The sequence below is a fragment of the Rhineura floridana genome, chromosome 2, assembly GCF_030035675.1.
Source record: "Rhineura floridana isolate rRhiFlo1 chromosome 2, rRhiFlo1.hap2, whole genome shotgun sequence".
Taxonomy (NCBI): domain Eukaryota; kingdom Metazoa; phylum Chordata; class Lepidosauria; order Squamata; family Rhineuridae; genus Rhineura; species Rhineura floridana.
Genome location: NC_084481.1, coordinates 99773363 through 99792596, shown reverse-complemented (window position 1 = coordinate 99792596; position 19234 = coordinate 99773363). Strand labels below are relative to the sequence as shown.

At 43.1% G+C, this 19234-nt stretch overlaps 1 protein-coding gene across 1 annotated transcript; it reads right to left on the bottom strand.

Moving 5' to 3' along the window:
• Nucleotides 1–5553: 5553 nt before the first annotated feature.
• LOC133378246 (olfactory receptor 9G4-like) lies at nucleotides 5554–6495 on the bottom strand. The gene has a single exon (XM_061613044.1). It carries the CDS (start codon nucleotides 6493–6495, stop codon nucleotides 5554–5556), a length of 942 nt encoding a protein of 313 aa, XP_061469028.1.
• Between the last annotated feature and the right edge of the window lie 12739 nt (nucleotides 6496–19234).

The following is a 19234-nucleotide window of genomic DNA, read 5'->3' as shown; positions in this document are numbered from 1 at the left end:
ATTATTCCATTATCCCTATTAGTTCCATCTTCCATCTTCAATAGTCCTGTTAAGTCCAGTAATTTCAGTGTCCAATCTTCCATTATCAGTATTCCATAATAATCTTGCTGTTGTAGCCATAGTCATATAATAAGAGTCTGATGGGAATTTCCTCTATCCCAAATATTTTCTTGCCATCCATTCTGAATAAGTTGCTGAAATACTGTTGTAAAGTCATATCTGTGTTCTTCTTTTTTACAAAATGCACTGGCTCATCTCTTAAGAGTTTTTCCATTGTCACATGGCTGCAGTTAATTCCATAGATTTTCTCTATATCAAGCTCCATCACGTCATTCCAGTCCAGAAGATTATCCAAGCCATTGATAACTTTATCTCTAATATCTTCATTAATTTCTTCAGAGATAACATTAAATTCCAAACAGTAGATTTTATTTCTAATATCCATAAACTCCAGATCTTTTTCCAATTCCACATTTGTTCCAATCTCCAGGGCTTGTATCTTCCCTTTATTTTTTCTTTTCTCATCTCTGATCTCATTCTCCTCTCTCACAGGATCCCCTATTTCTTTAAGCTCCTGCGTCATTTTGCTCAGTTCAATTTTCAGCTCCTTACTACCCTGTCGCAGGGTTTGTTTCGTTATCTCAATCTCATCCATTATTTTCTGAAACATAATTACTTCCAGATTCTCAGCCACTTTCTTGATTGCCATTTTTAAAACCACGAAAACAAAGCAAAACAAAAATAAAGAAGAACCACTTCTTATTTCAGCAACAATTAGGTTAATATTCCAGGCTTGATGACATCACAGTATAAACAGAGCAACCTGCCTTATCTCTCTATGTTCAAGAATGCAAAACAAATTTAGTTCCCAGCATCAAAACAGTTAGTGGCGTCGTGAAGAAGCAGATTCGTCAAAATAAAATAGACCAAAAAGAGAATAGTCCCAGACAATATAATATTCCTCGGAATAGAAATCAGGAATAGAAATCCCTCTTCTGTTTATTATCTTTAGAATGCACTTCCAGGACAGCTTTTTGCGACAGAAACAGAGATAAGCTGTTAATTTCGTGAATAACAGAGAAGAGCTATATCTCACCCAGAAGATGTCCAAAGCCGATCAATCTGACAAATCTCCTTTTGCTGCAACAATTTAAACCAAGTAAAAAAAATAATAGAAAGAAGGGTGCTTGCCTGTTAGTCCGTTCTCTCTTTAAAGAAAAGATAAACGTATCGCTTAAGCAGATAGAGCTTGTTAGGAAGTCCGTCCGGCATTGTTGGCTGGACCTTATCTCATAAATTAATGAAATCCAGTCCTCCCAACAAAAACAGGCTTTTGAGGTTAATCTCTACGTTTCTCCCTGCCCGGGAGAAATTTCATCAGTCAAAAAAAAAATGTTCTGACTGATTTATATCTGAATAAGCTTCTTTTGAGGCGGGAGCCCGTCCCAAAAGCAGGCACAAGCGAAGTCACCCTTCCCGGAAGTCCGAATGTTATGCACTTCTCCACCAGCTCCTCTCTTTTCATTTTTATGTATTCAGCCATGGTGTTTGAGTTCACTCACACTTTGCCACACACTCTTTGCCAGTCACTCTCACAAGAAATCTTGTTTTGTTATTTCTGTTTGCCACACAACTATTAGGGATTGTCTAGTATTCGTATCTCACTGCTACAGCCAACACCTGTGACGTAGTCTCCTTTGTCACCACGTGTCTTTGGGACTCTCTTTGGTTCGTATCTGGATTCTCTGTTGTTCGTATCCCACCGCTACTGACACCACATGTGAGGCGTCCTTCCCTGGCTCTCCCTGTCAGGTTCCTACCTGATCGTGGTTACTGCCTGTCTCTAGGCACCACCAGGGACTCCACCAGTCCGGACCGCTCTCTCTTATGATTTCTCTCCCCGCTCTAGCACAGATCTCAACAGATCCCCCTGCTAGGCAACCACCAGTAACGTCCCAATACTAGTATTCCCAGAGACTCTGAATACTGGTATTGTTATTCTCTTCACCGCTGCCACCATTTGTTACAGTTCCCCTTCAGCCTTGGTCATTACCTTACCCTCCCTTCTGGTCTGTGAAACCCCAGCCAAGGATCAGGCCTTTGGTAAACCAAATTAAGTATTTATTACAGATAACAAAGCTAACAAGATTAACAAGATTTCTTCTTAAGGCACATAAGCATATGGTTTTACTCAATACTAATCCGAACTCCACCTCCCTCCTGGTAAACAACTCTCTAAACCCCACCAAGCAATCCACTCTTTCTCTTCTCCCCCCAGATTCCACAATTCACCACCTCACATTCCCCCAGATTTACCTGTCATCCTTTCATTTATACTGTCAGCCATTTTAAACATTCAGCCAATCATCAAGCATTCTATTGCCCATTCACTCCCCCTCCTCTTTCACTACTTACCATGTATACTCTAAACAACCAGCACTTACCATATATACACTAATATATAGGAACATCACAGACTCCTCCACAGAATCGTTGTGGGTGGTGATACCATGCCCCAGGAGGGATTTAATTCTGGGAACGATCTATCGTCCCCCTGATCAAAATGCTCAGGGAGACCTTGAATGAGATATGAAATTGAGGAAGCATCCAAACTAGGAAATGTGGTAGTAATGGGTGACTTCAACTACCCAGACATAGACTGGCCGCATATGTGTTCCAGTCATGACAAAGAAGCAAAATTTCTAGATATCCTAAATGACTATTCCCTAGACCAGTTGGTCATGGAACTGACCAGAGGGATGGCAACCCTGGACTTAATCCTCAGTGGGGACCGGGACCTGGTGCGAGATGTAAGTGTTGTTGAACCGATTGGGAGAAGTGACCGTAGTGCTATTAAATTAAAATACATGTAAATGGCCAATTGCCAAGAAAATCCAACACGGTCACTTTTGACTTCAAGAGAGGAAACTTCACAAAAATGAGGGGATTGGTAAAAAGAAAGCTGAAAAACAAAGTCCAGAGGGTCACATCACCCGAAAATGCTTGGAAGTTGTTTAAAAACACTATATTAGAAGTTCAACTGGAGTTTATACCGCAGAGCAGGAAAGGTACCGCCAGGGCCAAGAAGATGCCAGCATGGTTAACGAGCAAAGTCAAGGAAGCTCTTAGAGGCAAAAAGTCTTCCTTCAGAAAATGGAAGTCTTGTCTGAATGAAGAAAATAAAAAAGAACACAAACTCTGGCAAAAGAAATGCAAGAAGACAATAAGGGATGCTAAAAAAGAATTTGAGGACCACATTGCTAAGAGCATAAAAACCAACAACAAAAAATTCTATAAATACATTCAAAGCAGGAGACCATCTAGGGAGGCGATTGGACCCTTGGATGATAAGGGAGTCAAAGGTGTACTAAAGAACGATAAGGAGATTGCAGAGAAGCTAAATGAATTCTTTGCATCTGTCTTCACAGTGGAAGATATAGGGCAGATCCCTGAACCTGAACTAACATTTGCAGGAAGGGATTCTGAGGAACTAAGACAAATAGTGGTAATGAGAGAGGAAGTTCTAGGCTTAATGGACAATATAAAAACTGACAAATCACCAGGCCCGGATGGCATCCACCCGAGAGTTCTCAAAGAACTCAAAGGTGAAATTGCTGATCTGCTAACTAAAATATGTAACTTGTCCCTCAGGTCCTCCTCTGTACCTGAGGACTGGAAAGTGGCAAATGTAACGCCAATATTCAAAAAGGGATCCAGGGGGGATCCCGGAAATTACAGGCCAGTTAGCTTAACTTCTGTCCCTGGAAACTGGTAGAAAATATTATTAAAGCTAGATTAACTAAGCACATAGAAGAACAAGCCTTGCTGAAGCAGAGCCAGCATGGCTTCTGCAAGGGAAAGTCCTGTCTCAGTAACCTATTAGAATTCTTTGAGAGTGTCAACAAGCATATAGATAGAGGTGATCCAGTGGACATAGTGTACTTAGACTTTCAAAAAGCATTTGACAAGGTATCTCACCAAAGACTTCTGAGGAAGCTTAGCAGTCATGGAATAAGAGGAGAGGTCCTCTTGTGGATAAGGGATTGTTTAAGAAGCAGAAAGCAGAGAGTAGGGATAAATGGACAGTTCTCCCAATGGAGGGCTGTAGAAAGTGGAGTCCCTCAAGGATTGGTATTGGGATCTGTACTTTTCAACTTGTTCATTAATGACCTAGAATTAGGAGTGAGCAGTGAAGTGGCCAAGTTTGCTGACGACACTAGATTGTTCAGGGTTGTTAAAACAAAAAGGGATTGCGAAGAGCTCCAAAAAGACCTCTCCAAACTGAGTGAATGGGCGGAAAAATGGCAAATGCAATTCAATATAAACAAGTGTAAAATTATGCATATTGTAGCAAAAAATCTGAATTTCACATATACGTTCATGGGGTCTGAACTGGCGGTGACCGACCAGGAGAGAGACCTCGGGGTTGTAGTGGACAGCACGATGAAAATGTCGACCCAGTGTGCGGCAGCTGTGAAAAAGGCAGATTCCATGCTAGCGATAATTAGGAAAGGTATTGAAAATAAAACAGCCGATATCATAATGACATTTTACAAATCTATGGTGCGGCCGCATTTGGAATACTGTGTACAGTTCTGGTCGCCTCATCTCAAAAAGGATATTATAGAGTTGGAAAAGGTTCAGAAGAGGGCAACCAGAATGATCAAGGGGATGGAGCGACTCCCTTACGAGGAAACACCTTCCTTCTCTACAGCTGGACCTTCCAGGACCACCCACTGCAAAGTGTTGGGCCAATCACTCTCTCTGCCTGAGCCTACAGCAAAGTGTTTCCATTGATCCCACTTGGAGTAGTAAAGAATTGATCTACCAATCAGTTGCAAAATCTGTCTCAACCTGAATTTTTCAAAAATGCATTTGAGCTGATTCAGCAAGGTTTTAGAGTAGACAGTGGTGGAGTTTGACTGGTGCCATGTGCCCGTTTTCAGAAAAGAGAGGTGGAGACACACTGGAACTGGCACAGCAGTAAGTTTGTCTCTACCCTAATTGCAGAAAGCCACATGGTTTCATTCTGGCCTGAATGCTAGATTACAAAGGTACCACACCCTTATGCCACACCTGAAATTCAATCAACAAGGAGTCAAATGTAATCTTTTCCAGGCTAAACATTACCCTGCTATTTCAATAGTTCCCCACAGGATGTGGTTTTCTAGACTGCTCACCATGCTGGTAGTCCTTCTGTGGACACACTGATATTTATGAAACTCCTTCTTAACATGTGGTACCCAGAACTAAACACAACTATCTGCTATGGCACTTGACTATAGCGGACTCTATGTTTCTGTTAATGCAGCTTAAGATTGCAAACATGTTTCATTCATGTAGCAAGCAGCAGCTTCAGGAGCACTTTTTGTTAGGGATGTTAAGTTTACTTAGGAAAACAGCAAGAGGGAAAGGGTTTATCCCTTCCCTGCAGTGATGCTTTCCCCATCCAGATTCCCTGTCCAGCTGCTAATTATAAAAGTTTACAGTGGAGGGCATTCATGCAGCTCTGTTATCACATCCAGTTTGGCTTAGAGTCCCATTTATTGCCATTCATTTGGGTGCCATGAATGTCCCCAGGACTTTCTTGAAGGCTGCCTTGACATCTTTGTTGCGCAAGCTGTAAATCAAGGGGTTGACCAAAGGGTTGACCACTGTGTAGAAAAGTGCATTTGCCTTGTCCCAGTTTGGAGTGTGCTGGGAGCTGGGTCGGGAATACATGAAGAGGATGGAGCCATAGAAGAGGGAGACAGAGATGAGGTGGGCAGAACAAGTGGAGAAGGCCTTGCGTCGTCCTGCAGCTGAACGGATGCGAATGATGGCTGCCAATATGCCTGCGTACGAGCCCAGGATGAGAATAGTGGTTGCCAGCACATTGCAACCAACAGCTGCGGCCAGGATGAGTTCAGAGACCCGAGTATCACTACAGGCCATCTTCAGAAGTGGGGGCACATCACAAAAGTAGTGGTTGATAATGTTGTTCCCGCAGAAGTGTAGGCGGAAAGTGTTGCCTGTATGCAGAATGGCATTAGCAAAGCCAGCCATGTAAGACCCAATGACCAGTTGGATGCAGAGTTTCCTGGACATGGCAGTGGTGTAAAGGAGTGGGTTGCAGATGGCAACATAGCGGTCATAGGCCATGGCAGCTAGCAGGAAGCATTCGCTGTGGCCAACGGCAGCGGAGAAGAAGAACTGAGCTGCACAGCCTGCAAGGGAGATGGCCTTGCTCTTGGACACACAGTCAGACAGGATCCGGGGAGTGTAGACTGAGGAGTACCAGATATCCAGGAAGGAAAGGCTGCCCACAAAGAAATACATGGGTGTGTGCAAGCGGGAATCTAGGTAGATCAGTGTCATGAGACCCAGGTTTCCAGTCAGGGTTAGGGTGTACGAGACCAGGAACAGCACAAAGAGGATGATTTGCAAGAGCGGATCTGTTGTGAAACCCACCAAGACAAAGCTGGTAAGTAGTGTGCGGTTGCCGTCTGTTTCCATTATCAGCAGAGGTATCACCTGTCGGTACAGGGAACAGGAATGGAAATGTTGCCGTTTACCTCAATGGTATATATAGAGCACATCGGAAAATGCCTCTTTGGCATTATTTTGCAACAAAACTGCTCTCATTTTTGTTTTTGAAATGGCCTGCAAATATTCAAGGTGCACTGCTTTTACATGTAAAGATATGCATCTCACTATACCATCATCATATAATGCGCACCCAATATGTTTGGCCAGTGGTATCTGCAGGACTCCTACTTCCCCAAAAAGACTGCATGCAGGCAACACAGAAGAGGAATTGAAGAGATTTTAAGCAGAAATACAGGAAGAAATTGATCACACACTAAAAGAATATGTTCTGATAATCATGGGGGACTGCAATGAGAAAGTAGGGAATAGAGAAGAACTAGAAATTGTGGGGAAATGGGGCTTAGGAGATAGAAATGAAGCAGGAGAATGCTTATTAAATCCTGTGAAGCCAATAATTTGTTTCTTGCAAGCATATTTTTGAGCAACCGAAAAGACAACTGTACATGTGGATATCACCAAATGGTCAATTCACTAATAGGCAAAAAACCTTGCAGTTCAAGAATGTACCTATAGCATTTTGACAAATTGGTAGGGCAGTCCAATATCTCAGAGAGGAGGTCAGGTCTCCTGCTCCCCTGGTGCATTCACTATAGCTGTTCAATTTCCCTGCTTTTTAAAGTTTGATAGAAATGTTTGTAGGCTATAGGTACATTCTTAAACTGCAAGGTTTTTTGCCTCTTAGTGAATGTCTCTGCTTTTTAATCCGGGAGGTAAGAAATGGGATCCTGTGCAAGCTTGCTGAGAGTGGATTGATCATTTCCATGCTTATTGAGTTCAGTGGGATTTACTCCCCTGCAGTGATGCTTAGGCTAGGTGAAACTGACCACAGGAGATGCGGAGGGGGGGAGGAGGGAGGGGAGGAAGGGCAGAGGGGAGGAGGGGGAAGGGAGCAGGAAGGAGGGGGAGGGGAGGAGGACAAGTTTGATCATTTGCATGTTTATTGAGTTCAGTGGGATTTACTCCCCTGCAATCATGCTTACGATAGGTGAAACTGACCACAGAGAATGGAGAGGAGGAGGAGGGAGGAGAGGAAGGGCAGAGGGGAGGAGGGGGATGAGAGCAGGAAGGAGGGGGAGGGGAGGAGAAGGACAGGTTTGATCATTTGCATGTTTACTGAGTTCAGTGGGATTTAGTCCCATGCAATCATGCTTAGGATAGGTAAAACTGACCGGGGGGAGGAGGGAGGGATGGCTGGAGTGGGCGATTGGGTGGGTGGGTACTGCACTGGGCAGAGGGGAAGCCCCTTTCCTTTCCAAAAGGAAAACATAGTGAACAGTATCATTGCTTCTCAAAGTTTCCCCCACCTTTTTATTCTACAGCAGGCACATGTAGCCTTCCACCCAAATTTAAACCAAAGCTGTCCCTGGCCACATCCACACGAGACCTTTATTTCACTTTAGACAGTAGTGGCTTCTCCCAAAGAATCCTGGGAAGTATAGTTAGTGAAAGGTGCTGAGAGTTGCTAGGAGATTCCCTGTTCCCCTCACAGAGCTTCAATCAGAGCGGCTGACTGCTAAACCATTCTGGCCAATGGACCTCTGTCAGGAGAATAGCAGTCTCCTCTCAGCACCTTTTGCAAACTACACTCCCCAGGATTCTCTGAGGAAAGCCATGACTGTCTCACGTGAAATCAAAGTCTGGAGTGGGTGTGGCCTCCTGATTAGGCAAGCCAAGCAGCTGCGAGTCTGGCTTTTAGAACACTGACAGTTGGTTCTTACTGAGCATGCCCAGCATTATCATTCACTGCAATGCAAAATTTATTAAATTAATTAAAAATCAGCCAGCCATTTTTAAAAACTTTTAAACTGCAGAAGATGAAGGTCAGAGTATGGGGCAAGGTTAGTAACAGGATTAAAGGTCCTCTGTGAACATGGCTGATTTTTAATGAATTTCAACAGATTATGAGAACTCTCAGAGAAAAAAGTCCAAAAGGGCTCTGGGTTTTTTCCTCTCTCTTTAGACTTTGAACTCTCGATTCTTTCTGACTATTTTGTTTATCACTATGAACATTGAGAGGGTTGTTAAGCAAGCGTTTTTGAATTCAGGACTATACATTTTGTAAGGTTTTGTTTTGAAATGAGCCTATGGGAAGCATCAGAATGGCATGGGGGTATTTTCAATATAACATTGCGGAATGTGAAAAATCCACTCTAGCTATAGTATACAGTCACTCCTGTGGCTGTATAAACAGCCACTCTTGTGGCTGTATAATATAGGAATCAAATTGATTATACAATTGGTAGCAGAAGACAGAGAACTACTATACTTTCTGCAAAAACAAGACCAGGAGCAGACTGCAGTACAGATCATGAACTGGTCATATCAAAAATCAGAGTAAAGCTAAAGAAGAACAAAGCACTCATAATGCCCAAATACAATAACATCGCAGAAGAATATACAGATCAAATAAGGAACAGATTTGAGGCTTTAAACTTAGTTGATAGAGAACAAGAAGAACTATGGATTGAAGTCAGAGACATTATCAGGGAAGAATGCAAAGAGACAATACCTCTAGTTAAATAGAGAGAAAGACCTCAATGGATGACTGAAGAAACTCTTAAAATGGTTAAAAAGAGAAGGAAAGCAAAAGCAAGAGGAGATAGAAACACCGTCAGAACCCTAAATGCAACAATACAGTGACTAGTACACAGGGACAAAGAGAGCTATTAGAATAGTTATTGTATAGAAATAGAAGAGGACAACAAAAAGGGTAGAACAAGAGCCCTATTCCAGAAGACGCGAGAAATTAAAGGGAAGTTTAAACCGAGAGTAGGGACAAAATTTGTCAACAAATATGGAAAAGAAAACAATGGCCCACAGACTGGAAGCATTCAATATACATCCCAATTCCAAAGAAAGGGGATCCCAGAGAATGCAGTAATTACCGAACTATTGCCTTAATATCCCATACAAGTGAAGTAATGCTCAAGATTCTACAACAAAGGCTCTTACCATATATGGAGTGAGATATGCCAGATGTCCAAGCTGGATTTAGAAAAGAAAGAGATACTAGAGATCATATTGCAAGCATCCGTCAGATAATGGAACTGACCAAGTAATTTCAGAAGGAAATAACTCTGTGCGTTATAATTACAGCAAAGTCTTTGATTGTGTAGATCACAAAAAACTATGGTCCCAGGCAATGGTCTGAAGTCACATAAGGCCAGCTCCCTGCTGAAGCTAAGCAGGGTCAGGTCTGGTCAGTGCGTGGATGGGAAACCGTCTGGGAACAATATGTAAGCTGCCTTGGGTTTCATGAAAAGAAAGGTGGGATAAAAAAATGTTATAAATAAATAAATGAATAATAAAAACTATGGAATGCATTAAAAGAAATGGGGGTGCCACAGCATCTGATTGTTCTGATGCGGAATCTATACTCTGGGCAACAGGCTACTGTAAGAACAGAAACTGATTGGTTCCCCATCAAAAACGGTTTGAGACGGGGTGTATTTTATCACTATATTTATTTAATCTATATGCAGAACATATCATACAGAAAGCGGGACTGGAACAAGATGCGGGAGGTGTGAAAATTAGGGGGAGAAATATAAATAATTTAAGATATGCAGACAATACCATACTCTTAGAAGAAACCAGTAATGATTTGAAACAAATGCTGATGAAAGTTAAAGAGGAAAGCACAAAAGCAGGACTACAGCTGAACGTCAAGAAGACTAAAGTAATGACAACAGAAGATTTATGTAACTTTAAAGTTGACAGTGAGGACATTGAACTTGTCAAGGCTAGGACTGGGGAGGGCAGCTATGGGAGTTCTAGAAAAGGTCCTCAAATGCAAAGATGTGTCACTGAACACTAAAGTCAGGATCATTCAGACCATGGTATTCCCAATCTCTATGTATGGATGTGAAAGTTGGACAGTGAACAAAGCAGATATGAAAAAAATCAACTCATTTGAACTGTGGTGTTGGAGGAGAGCTTTGCGGATAGCATGGATGGTAAAAAAGACAAATAACTGGGTGTTAGAACAAATTAAACCAGAACTATCACTAAAAACTCAAATGATGAAACTGAAGTTATCATACTTTGGATACATAATGAGAAGACATGGTTCACTAGGAAAGACAATAATGGTGGGAAAAACAGAAGGGAGCAAAAAAGAGAAAGATAAATCAAGAGATGGATTGATTCCATAAAGGAAGCCACAGACCTGATCTTACAAGATCTGAACAGGGTGTTTATAACAGATGCTTTTGGAGGTCGCTGATTCATAGGGTCACCATAAGTCATAATCGACTTGAAGGTACGTAACAACAACAACAATTCATGGTTTCATATGGTACTCAAATGTCATCTCCAGACTCACAATTTTTGCAGGACAGATTCAAGCATATGCTGGAAATCTAGGTTTGCACAATCAAAGCGGATTAAAGTGGCATGACAAATCCCCCTTAACAAAAATGGCTTTCTTGAGATTAAGAAAGTGACAGGAATGTGCACTAAAAAGTGTAGGATAAGCAAATCAGAATGTGTTCAGCATCAATTCTCATTGTCATATAACTTCCCTACAAACATATCAGAATGAATGCTCAATGGAGACCAGAGATAGCATAACCTCTGTTCAGGCAGAGAAATCCAGATGGATGCTCAATAAGCAGGTCATCTGGAGGAGTCCTCAAGCCACACAGACAATTTCATTTTCAATAACCTCTTCTTCTGATGCTCTCCAAATAGCTTGCTGGCACTCATTCCCATTCTGTCTATTGACAAATTTCATTATCATTCAGAGCACTCAGCTGTTTTATCTTTCTGGGCATTGTGCAAGAAACACTGTGAAGAGGTAATTTCAGATGAGCGCATTTCAACGTAAGTTGTTTTAGGTTGCTTTGACCTGCAATGTGTGTGACAGGGACTCCTCCTAAGACTTCACAGAAATGGCCCAAGACATTTTGATGCCTGGAGCAGACCATCTAAACAGGAGCTCCAACAACAGTGGAAAAACGTATATACTAAACAAAATAATTAGCACACACTAACTGTCCTTCCCAAGGCTAAGCTTGTCAGGATGTCCCCTTATTCACCTTACATCCACACATCCACGCGTCTTATGTTAGAGAGGTTATGAAGTCCAAATCACTATGGTGTATGAAGCAGCTGCCTATTTCCATGGAAACATCCATGCCTGTAGGCAGAAATAGAAAAGGAGGATATTTTTATACTTTCTCCTTGACTAAAAATGGGGATGGATGAAAGCCAATCAGGCATGAAAGAGAGATGTGTGGGCGACCCAGTGCCCAGGATGGGAAGTTTAAGCTGAGAGACAAGTAATATATTAGAGCCATGGGGACATCAGTGCAGTCTGTGCCCAGAGTAAGCCGTCTTACCTCTATGAAGCACCATGTGTTTTCCTCACTCAGTTTGGACAACCCTATAAGGGTGGCTTATGTAGGTTCTTTCCCCCCATCTAAGCTAAAGTGACCACAATTCTTCCTTGAGGGTCTCCACAGTCAAGATGTCTCAGTCACCTCACTGTGTAGTTAATTAGAACAATTCTCTTGCTGATTTTGAGATGGGAATTAGGCTGCTAAACTACTTTTTCTCTCCTGCTCACTGGGGTATTTCACATTTAAGAGGAAGAAAACATCACCATCACCTGGGCTGTGAGTTCTCCATGTAAACAATCACCTATACTCCCAGTCCTTCCATCTTGAGGGCAACTCAGTGCTCAGTTGGGACCATCCCTTGTTATGAATTCCTTTCTGCTGATGCCCGTTCTGGGCACCTTCTTCATTTTACCCTCTGTCCCAGCACACTGAGCAATGTCCAGCAGTTGGATGTAGCCATTCTTTTAATTTCTTACCGTGCCCCTCACCTAGAATCACTCTAGGGCAGCCTTTCCCAACTAGTGGGCTGCCCTTAACCCAAAGCTTCTGGTTGATCAGGTCAGAGGTGGTGGGATTGTAGCAGACAGAATTTGTGATCACAGCAACATAAAGGTTTTAAAAGATTTACTGAAGATGCCCAATTAACATAGCTAGGAATGCTCTTGTGAGTCACCCAATGCAAGAAAGGTAAAATGCAAACTTGAACATGCTAAATATTCCTGATCTTTCATACTCATGACAATCATGCTAGCACACAGTGGCCAACTGTGGATTTAATGGAAAGAGATTGGAGAAGGAGGTGGCACACTCATGTAGTCTTAGATACTTGGCTGGCATAGAATCGTCTAGGCTTTCTCTAGGTTCAGAGGGTGTTCAGAAGGTGTCTTTCTAGTCCAGATAATCTTTTCTTTTCTTTGATGTCTTCACTGAGCCCCAATACCTGATTTGTCAATTGGTGCAATAATGTAAATATCCTGGCACATCTCCACCCATTAGGCTCACGTATCCTTTTCCCATACCAGTTTGGTTCCTCTTGATGCCAAGGCTGGGGATCATAGGATTTCTGTGTTCTCTCTCTGTTCTCATCAGGAGGCTCAGGCTTTGCATTTGAATTGCAACTTTGTTTACTTTTAATCTTCTCTAGACACCCCTTCTTATTGTCTTCGTCTGTCCTTTGGCTCACCCCCAAATCTCCAACCAATCTGGCCTCAAAACCTAAAAATAAAACTCATTCATGGCCCTCCCCCACATGTCTTATGATCATCATAACATTGTTGTCCTTGTGTGACTTCAGGTCGATTGCAACTTATAGTGAATGAACTATGAATCAGCGACCTCCAATAGCATCTGTTATAAACCACCCTGTTCAGTTCAGGTCTGTGGCTTTGTTTATGAAATCAATCGATCTCTTGATTGGTCTTCCTCTTTTTCTACTCCCTTCTGTTTTATCCAGCATTATTGTATTTTCTAGTGAACCATGTCTTCTCATGATGTGTCCAAAGTATGATAACCTCAGTTTCATCATTTTAGCTTCTAGTGATAGTTGTGGTTTAGTTTGTTCTAACATGTAATTATTTGTGTTTTTCGCCAGCCATGGTATGCGCAAAGCTCTCCTCCAACACCACATTTCAAATTTGATTTTTTATCTTGTCCGCTTTTTCATTGTCCAACTTTCACATCCATACATAGAGATCAGGAATACCATGATCTGAATGATCCTGACTTAAGTGTTCAGTGATACATCTTTGCATTTGAGGGCCTTTTCTAGTTCTCTCACAGCTGCCCTCCCCAGTCCTTGCCTTCTTCTGATTTCTTGACTATTGTCTCTATTTTGGTTACTGACTGTGCCGAGGTATTGATAATCTTTGACAAGAAAAGCCTTGAGCCTTGGGCATGGTGCTAATTGTGAGGGGGAGCATGCCCCAGACAGCAATGGGAGGGAGGAGTTAGTATCCTCCCATCTATGCCCCAGCTCTCCTGAGATCACCCACAAACATGGGCAGTCTTGCGAGAGGTGTCAAGGGGCGGAGCCAGGCCCAGGCCTTTAAAGGCCCCACTCTGTTGGAGGCTGGTCTCTTTCTTCATGTGCCAGCTTTGGAGGAAGGATATCAGTGGATCAGACCATTGGAGAGCCATGTGGAGAGCAAAGTCAGTATAGTATCGGGTTCTCTGGCTGCTGCTGCATGGCTTCTTCCATCCAGGAGCCAGCAGCCAGCGGCGGGCACTAGAGAGCCAGGGAATGGCTGGGTGAACCCTATTTGCAGGTGAGGTGGGGTTGTAATGGAACTTCACCCCAAACCTGGGGATTGGGCCGCTATCACACACCCCGGATGGGCTCTTTCCTTGGGGCTGGGGCAGGAAAAGCAGCTACGCAGAGCCTAATCCCCCCTCCTTTTAGGCAGCCACCCTTTTCTCCCCTTGCGGCTTTACCTGGAGCATCGTTTACATGTGGAAGGCTCCAAATGCTCTTCAGGCAGAGAAGGGAGGGCTTTCCCCTCAGCATATGGGTAGGAAATGGCCCATTTAAAAAAGCCACTTTAATGGGTCAGGCTCTCTCTTTCTTAGGCCAGACTTTGCAGGGTTTCTTTATCCTGGGCTAACTTTGTGCAAGACAGATAAAGTTTCTTACAACTACTACTAATATTACTACCACTATCATTATCATTATCATTATTACTATTACTACTGCTACTGCTACTGCTACTCAGAGCTTGAAAGATTACTTTTTAAAAGTAATAGATTACAGTTAGTTACATGGCCCCCAAAAGTAGTAATTATCGTTACAATTACAATTGCTCTGAAAGTAACTACAGTTATATTTCAGTTAATTTTTAAAAAAATGCCTACAAGGTGCTGGCCTTGGTTGCTGCACATCTAAGTAGCCTAAAACAACATTAAAAATAAGCACACAGAGAGAGAGGATAGTAGAATAAAGTTTTTTATCCGTAAGATTAACAGAATGGCATAACAGAATCTCACATCCCCCACCCCATCCCCAGCAATGATGATACCCCAACACACATATTTGTTGTTGTTATATGCCTTCAAGTTGATTCCGACTTATAGCGACCCGATGAATCCTTTTGTTGTTGTTGTATTCATAGGGATTTCATATATATATATTGCCTCCATTGCCATATATATATATATATTATCTCCGGATCTTTTCTCTCTCCTCTCCTGTCCATTTTTAAACAATTGTTTTCTCCACCCCATCTTGCTCTGCATCTCCTCCCTCATCGCCTCCTAAGCACTCATAGAGCACGAAGGAAGAGGGACACTGCACAGAAGCCCAATTTGAAGCACATGATTTTTATTCACAAATCAGGCGAGCAGAGGACTTCCCCTGCACCCCCCAAGTAATCACAAAAGTAATGCTGGAAACATTACAATTACTCCTCAAAAGTAATGAAGTTACTACTCGTTCTACTATCAGCAAAATATAATGAAGTTACCCACTTGTTACTCAAAAAGTAATGAATTACAAGTAATTTGTTACTTGTAACTAGTTACTTCCAAGCTCTGCTGCTACTCTTACTACTATTGGTAAATTTATTGTTGTTATGGTGGTGGTGGTTGTGATTGTTATTAGAAGGGTGGTAGCACTAAGAATTCTAGGTACTAGGGTGCTGAGCCACATTATTCTTATCAGGGGATGAAGGAGGTGGTGATGCAGTTGCAGGTGAAGAGCCGTCAACATCAGCCACCCCCCACAGGGGTGGGTGGGGAGTCCACTGGGTGACTGGGGTGGGGCAGCAGGCAACATCCACCTCCCAACACCCCAGAAATACTGGGGTCAACTCTGAAGCAGCCAGGACAGCGCAGACCCGCCTCCTGTTCCAGGCACCATTGCTGTAGGAGAGGCCGCAGAGACGGGTCAGAATCTGACAGTGAAGGATCATCAGGTGAGTCTTCTTCCTCGGATGAGGATGTACCACACAAGGGACTTACATACTGGAGATTCAGAGGTTCTATTCCAGGGGTCCCGGGGTGGGCATGGCGCAGACATAAGGAATTGACCAGAACAACAGCCTCCCCAGGGGAGGTCAGGGGTGTAGTATGGACACCCCATCCCAAGGTATGCATTGTCCACCAGTTAAGGATGGGGACGACCCCCCAGGGGAACATATGTCCTGCAGAGTCAGGAAAAAGATCCTGGATGGCCACTACGTGGAATGTTTTCTCTCTCCTTAGATCTGAGGAGGAGGATCAATCTGACTCCAAGCACAAAAGGGGACGTAGGAGACATGTCGAGAGGACTTTTGACACCTGGGCACAGGGATACCAAATTTTCATGGGCGTTGTACAGGTAGCCTAACCTGAGCGAGGCTAGCACCTATCTAACCATATGAGTTCTCCTTTATATGGTCAGGGCTAAGGCTGGTGATCATGCAGCAATCAGCCAAGACTATGGGCTTGGTTTGAGCAAGTGAATGAGGTTGGCGGCAGGTCTGGAAGCATAACTCCCCTCCCTTGTGGTGGAAATGGCATTGGTCAGGATCAGTCATAAGGGGGACTCCCTTAGGGAGTCCAGTGGGCTATGCAATGGCCATGCCCCTAGCTTGGGAGGGGCATCGCCTCATCCAGCTCACAACCACTGGTTGGTCAGAGGGACCACAGGTGCCTTGGGTTTACGTCCCATTTGTGTCTAAATTGGGCCAATTTCCAAGGGTAGTTCCCAGCTGCTTGTTAGGTTGACTCAGCATTCCTGCAGCTAGGGCTGCCAGAGTGAAGCGGATCTTGGCCCTACTGCCATGCCAACCCCGCTTTACTTGCTCTAATCAATAAGAGCCCTACTGTGGCCCTACTTTGCCCAGAAAACTGTTTCTGGCCGTGTTATTCCCACTGCTAAAGGGGGCGCAACCTGCTCCTACCACACAAGTTCAATGTCCTTGTTGTCAACTTTAAAGTTACATAAATCTTCTGTTGTCATAAGGGCCGGTGCCAGAGGGTGGCCAGGTCGGGCACTGGCCCAGGGCTGCTGGTTCCCAAGGGGCCCCTGAAGGGCTCCTCCTTAGGGTGGGTGGGTAGCACTCCCTTCCAGGATTTGTGGCAGCATCAGCTCCCAACCCTGACACGGATCACAAAAAGGAGCTCCCAGACATGCCCCCTACTGCCACACAGGTCTGTGATGCCCAGCTGCGTGCCCCGCCTACCTCTCCCTTGTTGTAAATGTTGCTTGAACTGTAGGCACTGATATGGAATTTTTATAATAAACTAATAAACTATATATTTTTTAGGAATAATGAGGTTATAACATAGGTAAATCAAAGCTCAAAATCTCTTTTTCTCTGCTTGATGCTGTTTCTTTGGGGTCCCTTCTTGGAATGTTCAGTATGCTGGGACAGCAAGGCCAGGGGATAAGATAAAAGGAGTAAGACCCTTGTACTGCAGCCTGAGTGTCTCCAAAGGGTCAGGAAGGGTGAGCTTTGGAATGTATTAGGTCATAGAAGGGATGGGTTGGTATTAGAATTTCTGACTTTTATTTGGTTGGCTAGATTTTAATGTAAGCAGCATAATGTCTAGGAAATACTTATGTGTAACTTTTGGATTGGAAGATGCTAATTTCTTTGTCTTGGAGGGTATAAAAATGTAGACATCAGTGCCATGTGGCAGAGCTCCATCGAACATCATGGGAAACTGACTTCCTGTACGTTTCCTTACTAAATAAAGGCCTACCTTTCTGCTGCAAGCCTGTGTCCTCAATTTTTTCAGGACTCCCAGTCCATCGGACCCCTAAATTCCCCGTCAGCGCAAGCCTACCATCAACAAAGATGGCAGCCAATGTTTCCCTAAGGGGCAGATTCTCCTTCTGCCATCTTGATTGATGGCAGGGATGCAAGCACATAGCACACATGTGTGCTATCAGCCAAGATGGTGGCGGAGGGAGAAGTAGGCAGAGCATGCAGGCGGGTGTCGCAAGCCTTCGTGGCAGTAGGGGGTGTGCCGGGAGCCAACGCTACCACAGATTGTGAAAGGTAGGTAGGTGGGGTGTGCGTGTGTGTGTCAGGGCCCAGGGCAGGCTGGTGCCCAAGGGCCCTGGCATGCCTGGTGTCGGCACTGGTTGTCATTACTTTAGTCATCTTGATGTTCAGCTGTCAACTTTAAAGTTACATAAATCTTCTGTTGTCATTAATTTAGTCGTCTTGATGTCAGCTGTAGTCCTGCTTTTGTGCTTCCCTCTTTAACTTTCATCAGCATTCTTTTCAAATCATTACTGGTTTCTGCTAGTAGTGTGGTATCATCTGGATATCTTGAATTATTGATCTTTTTTCTTCCAATTTTCACACCCCCTTCATCTTCATCATAACATAGGCCTTGCTTATTTCTGGCCTTGGGCAATCATCTAGTTTTGTTTTGCATCCAGACATTGGAGCTGATTTCACGCTTTCTAATACAAACAATACAGATTGTTTGCAAAACATGCAGGACTTATCTTAAGTGTTTTTAACTTGCATGAAACTATGACAAATGCTAAATCCTACAAAATATGAAGCTAAGGTATGAAATGCTGTTTTTACAAAACTTCATGGTTCCTGGTTCAAACCGAGGTGCATTTCTTTATAACTTGAAAATACAAATACCGATATAAGTATAACTGCTGAATAATACTTGAGACACATGTATATATCCATAGCAATGGTAATCAAAATCAATGGATCAAGAAAATATGGATACATAAGCAAATAGGATTATATAGAGGCCCTTGTTTTTATTTTGTAGGAAACTAAAACTCATTTTATTTATTTATATTTAAATGTTCTGCAATGACCAACCAGTTTTGACAAGAAACCATGATATGGGGTGTATATATTTTTACATCCGCCGTGTGTGTGCATATGGAATCTTTCCAACAACCCTATAAGGTAGGGTTGGAAACCATGGCAGCTCACAACAGGAAATAAAGCCATTTAAAATCCAATAACCATAAAACAAGTACAAAACAGTTGCAAAACAGCTTACATTGGGACTTGCTTCTGAGTAAACATGCATAGGATTGTACTAGAAATACTGTATCTTTACAGGTTGTGTAAATAATAAACATCTTTGACAGTCATGCTTATATAAATATTTCTTCATACCATCTTCATACCATGTTCCAATAAGGACTATAAGAGAAGATGAGGAGTTCTTAGACAGAACGCTGGAACAACAGCAGCAAAGAGAAGTGGAGGTAGAAGAGCAACAGCATGTAGTAGCAGAAGAGGAGGCTGCTTTGGAGAGGAACAATGGAGGAAACTCTGTGGGAAAGGGTGACAGTTAGGAGCAGAAGAGCTAGAAGACACCCTTCACCAGTGGAACTA